This window comes from Drosophila virilis, chromosome 2, assembly GCF_030788295.1.
Source record: "Drosophila virilis strain 15010-1051.87 chromosome 2, Dvir_AGI_RSII-ME, whole genome shotgun sequence".
Taxonomy (NCBI): domain Eukaryota; kingdom Metazoa; phylum Arthropoda; class Insecta; order Diptera; family Drosophilidae; genus Drosophila; species Drosophila virilis.
Genome location: NC_091544.1, coordinates 25,683,067 through 25,695,359, shown reverse-complemented (window position 1 = coordinate 25,695,359; position 12,293 = coordinate 25,683,067). Strand labels below are relative to the sequence as shown.

Sequence of the window (12,293 nt, the reverse complement as noted above, 5' to 3'; positions counted from 1 at the left end):
TCGTCAGTCACAGGTTGTTGTTGGTTGTTTGATTAACTGAATTATTGTCCGTTTATTACACTTACTGACTGTTTAATTGACCAATTAACTATCAGACTGACAATTGATCGAGTGACTGATTGATGATCATTGATTATTTCACTAGTTTATTTCGCTGACTGACTGACTAATTTACTGATCGACTAACTAGTTGAATGACTCCTTGATTTCTCTATTCATTTTGCCAAAACAATTTTTCCTATCGAGGTAGAAACTGGTTCGTCAAAGGAGAGTAAACTTCTATACGAGTCTAAATAGCGTTGAAGTTACTAAAGCCTCAGAATAGTGCTACGATCCTAAATCTATGAACTTTGAGTAAATCAAATTTGAAATTGATTTCAAACTGAACGAAATTTAATGCTTAGTTAAGGCTAATAAAATCAGGGTAATTAAGTACCAGACATCAACTCTGTAAATACGTCCAATTTCGCATGACAATAAACGAGTGAGCATACGCCAGGGGCGTCTGTTTGCAAATAGGCCAACTTGTAGTCAATTACAGCGTCAGTTGATGCTACTCACAACATAAAAACTCATTAGGCCTGTCGTTGGCAAGTGGCGGCTCACTAGAAAAGTGTGTATGTGTGTGTGCAAATGTGAAGAAAATTACCAATTTGGAAATTAATTTGCAAAATAATTAAAAGCAATGACAACGAACATGGCCGGAACCCAGCGATGACAGCGCATTAAGCTGCATGGCCTCTAGCTGGGTGCTGTGTGCGTGTATGGGCTGATGATTGAAGAGGGGAGGGAGGGAGAAGGATCTCCTGTACAGGCAACACCCATTAATGTTGTTAGCTGTTGATAGCTCTGTCAAATGCTGCTGCATGTTTAATGCGCCTGACATCGACATCAATGACATCGATGACGCTGACAACAGCAACAACAACAATGCCTCTCTCGCTGACGTTGATAATGATGTTGTCTCATTGCTGTCGCTCATGTTAATGACAATTGCTCTAATGACAATGTTGCAGCCCGTTGCCCGTGGCCCGTTGCCCGTTGCCCGTTGTCTGTTGCCCGTCTGCAGCCGGCCGGCTGTCATTGCTGGCGCGCCACAGGGGGCGGTGAATGTTTGTGGTGTAGTGCCTGTTTATGGTATTCATTATGCAACAAATCAACAATATCTATCAATGGATTATGAATATGCCAGACCATATGCCGCAGTTCCTAATTAATATGCAAATATGCACACATGTAAATCCGTGTGAATGCCACACACGCCAGACAGGTGCGCGGGTGTGTGTGCGTGTAAGTGTGTATCTGCAGGCCCTTTTAATGCATGCTTAATAATTAATAACCCTCAGAGAGCTGGCGGATTTTCTACAACTTGCGTCATTTGGCTTATTATTGCGGGCAGCCATTGTCAAAGCATAATTAAAAATGCGTCATGCCGCAACATTCTGTGATGCACATGCCACGCCAACCTGCAGCACAGCCAACGTGCTGCATAATATCAATCACTATCAATGGACTTCCGCAAATAACTCAACAAGTCGGCAATTCATCAATTTATAAGGCCTGCCAATTGTCACATTTCCTAATAATTGTTCAATGTAACTGCACTCTTTGTAATTAATTTGTGATTTAATCAACCAAAGTATTTCATAAGTCAATAATACGTAGCTATTTGAGTCCTTTATTAACCACAATTGTAATAACAAAAGTACTTCGCAGTGCTTGAAATGCATATTATTTCTTTTGATAATTACGGCAAAATTCCTAAATATTATTGTGAAATTGCCACCTTTGACATATAAATTAATTTAATATATGCTGCTTTGCAATCAGCATGTGAAATAATTAATTAAGAAACCCGAGAAAAAAAATGAAAGGTATTTCATTGGCAAGTTACCCCCTGTTGTCCAATAGAAAAGCCAAGCATGCTATTTATCTAACATTTCATGTCTTTAATTTATTGTACATAAGTGTACATACATTGAAAACCTGACGCTTCAGCTTGCTGTACGTATTATACGTCTATTGTGCGTACAACATACTTATACTGCATATTTTGTTTGCATTGCAATTACTTTTTTTATATTGAAGATAATACACGTATGATAAGGACTGCATACTAATAGCAGATGTTAACTCTCTCTTTAGTTTTCTTTCAGACACTTTTTAGCAGCCTTTCTAATAGGTAAGTTCGATACAAATAAGATGTTGCTCATGTCTTTAAAGCACAATGAAGCTCGAAATTACTGAGCAACGTTCCGATATTAATACCATGAAAGCTGACTAATTTAATTAGAAACATAAGAAACATAAGAAACATTATATTCAAATACAAATAAAGCTCATGTACACCATATAATTGCTGTAACTTCAACGCGTTGCACATATTTTAAGAAAATAAAGTATCCTCAGCTGTCGTCTAATTAGGGTTTACACACATTTTTATATATACCATTTTTTCGGCTCCTTAAACTGCTTAAGACACACACATTTACCATTACAGAAGGCTTTTGATGATGTTCAAGAATATTTATATACACACACATATGCCTGATTAATTCGCATATGCCTTCTCCGGCTGAGGCAGATACAACCACAACTTTTTGATACGTCTTGTACAAGGGATTTGTATTGCTGCAGGGCAGTGTTGCAACACAGTTTATCAACAGCGGAGGGCAGAAACTTTCGTTGGTTGGCTACTGGAAATATACAAATTTGTAAGGCAGGCACACGCTGTGAGCTGTTGCAAGTTGCAAGGCTCGTTAGCGTGCTGCCTGCCGTGTGGCATGAACAGGCAGCGGGAACGAAGCGTTAAATTGTATACATTCAACTAGAGTCATAAAACAGCAAATGACAAGTGGGCAATGCGAGGGGGTGCGGCTATCGAAGGGCTGCTGGTAAAAATTGCATGAGGAAATGCCATTCTCAAAGACTACAAATGCCATGCCCATCTGCAAGCAATCGCTCCGCCCACCCCCTTTGGCATGTAGAATGTGAGGCAGGCGTAAGGCGTGCAACTTGTCGTATAATGAAATGTGTCCAGCAGCACAAACAAAGAGCTGTAGAACTCAACTGCAACGAGTTGTGGCAAAGAGAGAACGAAGCAAAAATAAAACAAAAATAAAAAAAAAAGTAAATAAGTAGTTGGCGCTTTTTCTGGGAAAGTACAGAGTCAACTCTTCTGCGGCCACAAAACGAGCACACAAAAAATGTGAAAAATTAAATAGCATAAAAACGTAATGTAACGCCCCAAAAATTCGTAGAACCAGCGGGGGGTCTTAGGTGAATGGTAAGGGGCGCCTGCAAGAGGTTGCGGAGTCACTCAGTGTCCGAGCAAACTGAAGCGAACCGACGCTGTATAATTTTAAGCATTGACATTTGCGGTCTCTAGTCATTATTTAGCGCTCTCTCGGTCTCACACATTACAACACAAGCACGCACACACACACACAAACATACTCACACACTCACTCTTTCTCTCTTTCTCACTGCCTGTCTGTTTCAGCTTTTTGAAAGCATTTTTTTGCCCTGCTCTGCTCTGGTCTGGCTACTGCTCCCTTTTTGGCTGTTCGCCGCTTCACACTTCCGCTTTGGCAACTTCCGCAATTTTACTTTGAATTATAGCCAAGCGTATTAATTTAAATGTCGGCAAAGGCACAAAGCACAAAAATAAATACTTCTCTATAATAAAAAATTGCCCAGCAGCAAAAAAATGTTATGCCCATATATATGTGTGCGTTTAAGCATATCCATATTCTTTCAGTTTATAATACTCTTTTAATGGGTATAATAATTCTCTTTGACAAAATATGCCAGGCATAAAAATACGCATTAATTATGTATTGAGAAATATCTCTTTATATGAAACTGTTTGTCTTGGCAGACTGACTGACGGATTGGTGATAAACGTACAACCCATACCGTAAGACCGAGGAAGTTGTAATTTTCCTTGTAGTTACATTATGTGATGCATGTGAACGTTAAGAGGGGCTTTCGGGAAATTCAATCCGCATGTGTGGAAAATTTAATGGAACTGTTTTGTTTACTATCCGATCGACGTCAAACTCATTTTCATGAATTATTTAAAATTTGTTGCACAAAACGTTGCACGGTCAAGGCCGTGCAATATTCGATAGTTTATTTATAGAAAGTTTTTAATATATATAATGTGTGATTTATATAAATTAAATTTTTGTATTAAAATATCGCAAAATTCAAAGATTATGCCAAAAAATGAGTATGTCAGACGGAAAAAATATATTTATGTAAAGGGACTTTCTGGCCAAGTCGCGACCTAAAAGCTCGTAGGAGAAAACTATCATAACATGTGATGTGATTAGCATGAGTATAGCCAGAAATAGAAAACACAAATTGACCAAGCAAAGTCCCATCAAGTGAATAATCGTACAGTTGCATCCATTTTGTAAGATTTCAAAGACTCATGCAAATATTTTAGAGTTAAGGGTATTTAAAGTTCGACATGCCAAAGAGCTTTTATATTAGTAATTTTTTGATTAACGCTCTTTGTTAGCTTATGCAGCTGCTTTGTGTGAGGTATTCGTTCCATGTTTGGATAAAATTATGCTTTGTGCAGCACTTCAATTTGCCGTTTGCAGACTTTTAATTAATGTCGCGTCAGATGATTGGAATTGTTTTTGATATACTTTTGAGTACGAACTGCGCACGCTTTGCTGCCAAATTGAGATGCAATTGTTGCCAAAGATGATTAGAGCATTTAAGCCCCAAAAAGAATGGTACATATGAATTTATCTTCCAATTTTCGGCATTGCCTCGATTGTTCTTGAGCTGGCAACAGTGCCTGCAAATGTAGTATATGTATGCGCATGTGTGTGTGTGTGTGTGTGTGTGTATATATTAATGGATTTTGTGGTAGATTCTGCTGTTTTATGTCCAAGTGAGCGCCAGCGCGTAAATGAAAATTTATGCGGCAAATTTAATTAAAACATACCTCAGGCTGTGTTTCGCCATGCACGATGCAGACCAGCATCGCCTCGTGCCCCTCGCCGGAGAAGACAACGGGACGCTCCACGGAGATTTCTGGCGGATCTGTAAGGGGTATATATAAGCATATTTTTTTGTTATGTCTCGGAGAATATTAAGGAAATTAGTGAATAACATAGAAAGCAAACGTAAAGCAAGAAGAAGAAAACGTATAAAATAAAACAAAGGCAAAAATCAATGGCACATCTCCGGAGGAGGTCTGCGGCGTTCTGCTGCCCTATATAATTAGTTGTTGGCAGCGCTGGAAAATTGTATGGAATAACCTTTGCCACAGACTTTCATCGAAATTGCATATAAATTTTTAAATAAATGTCGGTCCGACACGGCACTTCCCATAATTGCAAGCCGAAGTAGTTGCTGGTTGGTCTTCACCGTACGGTGTGTGTAAATGGCAATTGCCAAAGGCGCATGTCTAAGTAGTTTTCAGCGCGGCCAATAACCATTGAAATCAGTTTTCAAAATAAATTGAAGTGTCTAGCAATTGGTGTTGCGGCAACTGAAGTCAAATTAATTTGTTTCGCTTTCAGGCGCACACGGACCATTTACACACACTCGCACACGCGGAGTGGGAGAGAAAGAGAAGAAGACACAGAAGGACTTTGGCAGGATGTGACTGTTACTTACATAAGACGTGCAGCACGACCTGGCTGGATGCGGGCTGGCCGACGCCATTGTTGGCGGTGCATATGTAGACGCCGCCCTTATGACGATCCACATTTTCGATTGACAGGACGTGCGAGTGTAGTTTCTCCTCGCCTGTAAATATCAAAAAGGAAACATAAGACCAGGAGTCAATACAATGTGGCCATCGAAGAAATGACAGAGCCAATTACAAGGAAAGACCAACCAACCAACCAGCCAGACTGGGATTGTATTTAATAATAAAAGAAGAGGCGCGGCGGCAGGACGTCGGGGCGTTGGCAATGCGTTCCAAATAATTTCATTGGCTTTTTATTTTTATGGAAATTGTTTAAGTTTTTATATTCATTTACTTTTGCACATTTCCTTTTTTTTTTTTTTTTTTTGTTATATTTGATAATTTTAATTTGCGCCGCCCGTTGGATAGCTGACCAGTTGATGGCTGGTTGGGAACTTCTTTATTTTTTGGTATGTTCGTTCGCTTGGCCTACTTATGCAAAATCTTACCGTTGGGCAAAATATTATTTTTGCGGCTCCAAGTCACATTTGGCGTTGGATTACCAGAGGCCGAGCACTCAATGCGCACTGATGAACCTTTTTTGACTTGCAAATGTCCGCCGGTGCTAATGTGATGAATCCTCGGTGGTACTGCAAAAAGGACACAGTCAAAAAATAAATATAGAAAAAAAAAACAGCACAAAACAAAACAGAGACGGGCAGAAAGTGAATGGAAAAACACATTAGAAATGGCCAGTAGTCGAGGTAGTATCTGCTTTCGGCTAAAAACAATGACTGCCCAGCGTCCAGTTCTACATAGAGCTAAAATATATGCAAAGCCCAGCTGCCCTGGCCAAGGATCAAGGACCAAGGACGACAAACAATTTGAATAAATATGCGCACAAATGCAAATTGAATGAGTGCAAAATGGCGGTTACGCATGTGGAACGAGCCACATTCCCAGAATGTGAATGTCAATGAGAATGAGGTTGAGACTGAGGCTGAGACTGCGACTGGAGCGGCTGCCAATTGTTGGCTGGTCCATTTTATTTAATTTCAGCCCCGAATTTATTTATATTTGTGGCCAAAATTATTTTACAACTGTTCAGAAAAATTACGACCATGTCGGCTTGGTGGCATCGCATTCAAATACATGCGCAAGGACCACGCCTGCGGGCCTGTTTTTAAGGCATTCTAATATTTTGGCTGCAAGCAGCTACTTGTGTTGGGGACGAAAGTTAGGCTGTGGATTTAATCTGATTCTCAGTTTTGTACATTTCATTTGATGCCCTGTAATTATGCGCATGAGCAAATAGTGTGGCATTAGGTTGTGCAAGGGTGTATAACAGGCAAATGACCTTCGAATGTTGTATATATTATTGTTTATAGCTTAGCTCACAATTTTGTTTTTTTCTGCCTTAATTTTAAAGCTTGGAAGAGCACTAGATAAGCTTTTAATCTAAAAAAGTTTTATTAATAAGTACAAAACGAATTCAAGCAGACATTTTCTTTATAATGAGGATTTGATAAATAATTCAGGCTAACAAAGTCAGCTAAAAAGCTGCCGTAAGCGAGTACGGGGTATGAGCTAGTCGCTCACTCAACACACGTGACTTTAATTTTATTTTATTTTGCTAATTCGGTTTTGCATAGAACGCCTTACATATGAATTCAATTCGAGAGAGTTTTTCAACCAAATTTGTGACAAAATGCATTTGATTGATGCAATTTCTGGCAACGAATTTGCAATATAATAGACAGATGCCATTGCTTTGGCCAAAATAAATAGAAAGAAGCCGAGACAACAGGAAGGCAACGCAATGCGAGAGTTGCATATTTGCATTTGAAAGAAAATTAAAATTGATTATTAAGGCCGCAGAAAGAGTTGCAGATATATAGAACTCAGATATATACAAATATATTAGTATATTTATATATATTTATATATACATATATATATATATATAGCAAAATGATATGCTGGCAAATCTGCATGCGACTATAATAAATCATGGCACCATGGCGCACATCCAAAACTAAACCTCAAAAAATAAAATAAAAGAGTAAAACAAGACTAGATGAAGGCAAATAAAAATGAAAAGGACATGCCGCCCAGGGACTGAAGCTGCAGCTCACAATAAAGTCGTTGTCTGTTTGTTCTGCACAGGACCAAAGGACGCGCTGTGTCTAACAGTTTCTCTATCTATAGCTCTATTGCTATCTTTAGCTGCACTTGTATGTGTATGTGCGCCAGCCAGGGGGCATTCTTACTGTGGATGTACATAGATAGATATATTTTCAATAATTTCACGCTTTGGTGAGACTTTATGCCCGACAGCCGTCAGCGGGCTGAAGTCGCATATTGAATTCAATAAATAATATGAGCACTCGTTTCAATGCCCCGGATACCATGGTCATAACTGTAAGGCAGTTGACGACTTACAGAGCAGTTCATTTCGACTTCTCTATGTATGTGCGTGCGTGTGTGCTTGCGTGTGTGTGGCATGTAATACGTGGATTGCGGCATGTAATGTCATGCAGATGACGACTAATGCGATGCCAATCGCTGCCTGACAGTGGGCGGGTGTGGGTGGAGGGCAAGTGGCTGGTACTGGTACTGAAACTGCGACTGGGATTGGGATTGGAACTGGGGCTAGGGCTGGTAGTCAACAATTTTAATAAGCGAGCTCTTTCATGGCAAACGATGCCGCAGTAGCCACAATATCCGCTGCTGCAGCAGCAGCTTTTGAGGCAACTTGCGGACATTTACAAGCTCACAATTACATACTTACAAATTGTACACACAATATACACACAGAGAATATGGCCGTTCTTTTAAACACATTTTTATTTTAAAATTAAATATTTTAAGATTAAATATACTTTAACTAAACGACATATATTCAAAAAATTAATCGCTGCTCTAAACGCTCCCAATGAAAGTATTAAATATCACAGCTTGTTCGAGCTCACCTTTTCAGGTATGAAGCCAAGCTCTTAAGACAAATTATTCTTACTTAGATAGATTGATAGATATATAGTTGGATAAACATTATATAGAATTCAGTATAATTAGTAATTTTAGAGTGTAAAAAGTATTTCAATTATATTCGCTCTCAAGCAAAAATCATCTTTGATCTCATAAAACGGCTAATTTAATACAAAAACAAACAAAAAATCTCGGCTAAGGAACAAAATATGTAAATATGATTAAACGCGTAAACCTCAATTTCCACAGCAACATTTTATTAAGTCATATTTCATATTTGGGCCTAGTATTTAGTAACTTCAGGGCACGAAAAGTTCTTCAAAAATTAAAAAAAAAGAACAACTTTTATACGCTTCATTAATATCTACAGCTACATCCAGCCTGCTATCTGACTCGCTGACTCAGGCAGTTTAACGCCCGATGATGATTATATAGTCCGAGATTTAGTAAATTTTAATGTTCTGAATTGAGTAGAAGGCTGTCGTTATTTTTCTAAGTGTGCATATTGATTTTAAGCCTTATTTCGCTAGCAGCAACTTCAACGTTTGGTTTTGTGGCTTTAAAAGTTGCACAGTTCGATTAGACTGAGGGCATGGAGCGTGGCTTGAGCTTCTCTCTGCTAAGTAATTTAAATCCATAGTTAGTTGGCAAAGTTGAGTGCTAAAACTTAAACGGTATCCCTAGTGCTTGCGAATGGTATTTTGCCAGGCCGTTTAATTGTTGGTTCACTTTGGACAAGCATCCTGGCCATTTTGTGTGCCAGGCAATATCCTTGCATATCCTTGCATATATCCCTTTGGCATATCCTTGCAATTTACTTGCCATTGTGTTGGTAATTTGTCTCAAGTATCCAAAGAAAGTTGGCCAAACACTTGCGCCGTCCGTCTCTCCTGCCTCTCTTCTTCTCTTCCTCACCCGAATCTCTTCTTTATTGCATATTGTTTTGCATGCATGCAATTGGGCGCCTCTTTCTCTTTCTCTCCCTCTCTATCTATCTCTTTGCGTCCTTGTCTCCATTGTTATTGTACTGCACAACTATTATTATTAATTCTGTTGCTGTTGTTGTTTGGGCTGCTGCACATAATTAAATGCTGCCTGGTTGTCTATAGTGCCACGCCCCTTTACATACGTTTGCCTGTGTGTCTGTGTGTATGTGGTTTTTCGGACAATTGTATTTGCCATATTGGCCATATAATTTTCAATCGTGTGGCTTTATTCTCCGTCCAGATTGATAATAATCATGCTTTCCAATCGAAAAGCCCAGCGATTGTTGAGGCCGTCGATCGTGGCTCTAATTAGGCGCATGTTCGAGACTTTAAGCGGCTTACGGAGCTAGCTGGCAGAACGCCCTTTTAAAGCCCCGCCCCTAAACATGTGGCATTAAGTCGCACGCTTGCCCGCTGCAGCCGTAAATTAAGGTAACAGTTGTAACAATGACGCCATTAACTCATTACGTCATTACATGCGTTCATCAATGTTCACAATAAAAATGACAAAATGACCACAAGAGCTGACCGCACGACGGCCACATAACTTAATGTTCTGTGGTCAGACATTGGTCACGAGTGGGTGGCAAGCGGTTGGCAGTAGCAAGTCGCTGCGTCCGGGTAGGCTAATGGACATTGGGCTGACACATGTCAATGGTCAAAATTGGGTTTTATTAAACGCAAGCCATCATTTGAATAATGTCAACAGCAAACGCGCATTAAATCCAGAAATGTCAAAGCCTTAAAGCCACAAATTGCAGTTGATTTTGCAGCAAAGATCCTGGCACAGTGGGCTTCGATTTTTTAATGCAATTAGCCTATAAAATGCCAGAGAGGGATATGGGTTCGACCTAGACCTAACTATTGAAATTGGTTAAAACGGAGTTTGAAAAAGTTTTGCCAATGCATGCAATAGCCAACATGAGGTATCTCCCATACCATAAAGTATAATAAATGCCTGTTTGCGCAATCTTACTATATATATATTTCTTATATCTTTCTTTTGGAACTCTTAAATAGTGGATATGAAATCTCGAGAGACAAATGCTAAGCAAAAGGTGTTAACTATAGATGTTCAACTTTGTTTCAAATATATCGATTTGGGATCAATGTTTCTAAATAAAATAATATATTGACTTCCACTTAACTGTTTCCAAACAGATTTGGAAGCATAAACGAATTTTTTTATTTAAACTGCCCATTTAACCAAAGTATTTATTAAAAATAGTTTTTACTTTGGAAATTTATATCTGTTTAAATATTTTATCATGATCGATATTCATTTGCTGTTATCCTTATAGCCAGAACACTTTAAGAAATCGGAAAACCATCAAAGCAATATTCAAAATGGAACAATTAATTTGAACCTCAAAGAACTCAGCACAGCAGGCAGCTATTTTCTTTGTGATTATTATTCCGTAAGCATTCACATTTAATTTGAATTAAATTAGTGTGAAATCAGAACAATTGCAACAGTATTACTGTTCCTCAACTTTTCAATCTTCAAATTTCGAATGCTTAGTCTGCTACGAGTTGCAGTTCGATCAACTATAACTAGCCTCAGCACCTTAGCATAAAAATTGTGCGGCATGTCACACATGCTTGCAACCAAGCATGTGACACAGTGTAAATAAATGTCTACTAGCTGCCAGTTATTCCGATTTTGGGCATCATTTTCTGTTTTTTTTTTTTTGTTGGCTGCATTAAAAGATTTGTCAACTGGCAAAGTTTGGAGCCGTTGGCTTCGGGCATTGCTGTTTATTGTGGTCCGCTACACTTGGCCAGCTTTGGGGCCCATCGTTCGGCTAATGTCTTTGTAAGTGCGCAGCAGTTCAGGCCGCTGCCCGGCAGTAAGGACAAGTGCAAAAGTTTGCCGGGTGCACATTATTTTTTCATCTTTAGTGTGGAGGCCAAACTGAAAGTAATTTACGCTCGTAAAAGCTGGCGAGCCAAAATGCCAGAGCGGGCCAAACTTTATGAAATTTATATTCGCGCACATATTGAGTGTGTGGTGTGAGGGGGACGGGGGAGTTCGGTATTCTGGGGTGTCTGCTGCTGAGCCTATAAAAACTTCGACAGCGCATTATTTTGCTTGTTTCTCCTTTGACAACAATGCGGGAATTGGTACCAAAAACACTAGAGCCCACCAAAGTAGGGGGTTGGCTTTTTTTGTGGGTGTGTGGTTGTGGTGGTGGCACGGCGGGGCAACAATTTACGTGCGCTGCTAAAGTTCAATAAACGAAATATTTCTGGCCATGATCATTATTTGGCAAACGGAGCGCATAATAAACACATAAAATAAACAAAACTTTTCAATAATCGACTTTTTTTGTTGTCGTTGTCGACGGTCGCCTCTCCCCATGCCAGCCGGGCCAGTCATTGAGCAGCTATAGCCAGTCATTGTTTAATGTTTGTTTGTGGCAATGCCAGCCAGCCCCATCAGCAGCAGCAGCGGCAGGATCAGCTCTCAGCCAGGACCAAGTTTCAATGACAAATGAAAAAAGTTGTGTGCGTCGATTTTTTGCTGCTGCTCAAATAAATATACATTTTTTATAGGCCAGCAAAGTGGAGTGTAAGGTTTTTAAAGTATTTGCACACACGCTTCAGGACATCTTTAATGATAACAACTGCAGTCAACTATTTGCCAAGCAGAACGCATAGGC

At 39.4% G+C, this 12,293-nt stretch overlaps 1 protein-coding gene across 6 annotated transcripts in view; it reads right to left on the bottom strand.

The window, feature by feature from the left end:
* LOC6633184 (lachesin) overlaps window positions 1-12,293 on the bottom strand; it is a 237,208-nt gene that overhangs the window by 82,798 nt on the left and 142,117 nt on the right. For all 6 annotated transcript variants that reach the window (XM_070206971.1, XM_070206972.1, XM_015170512.3 and 3 more), the window contains 3 exons: window positions 6,166-6,306; window positions 5,644-5,775; window positions 4,967-5,064 (listed from right to left, as the gene is read on the bottom strand). In XM_070206971.1, the coding sequence (XP_070063072.1) occupies window positions 4,967-5,064; window positions 5,644-5,775; window positions 6,166-6,306 (371 nt within the window). The remainder of the gene's footprint in view (window positions 1-4,966; window positions 5,065-5,643; window positions 5,776-6,165; window positions 6,307-12,293) is intronic.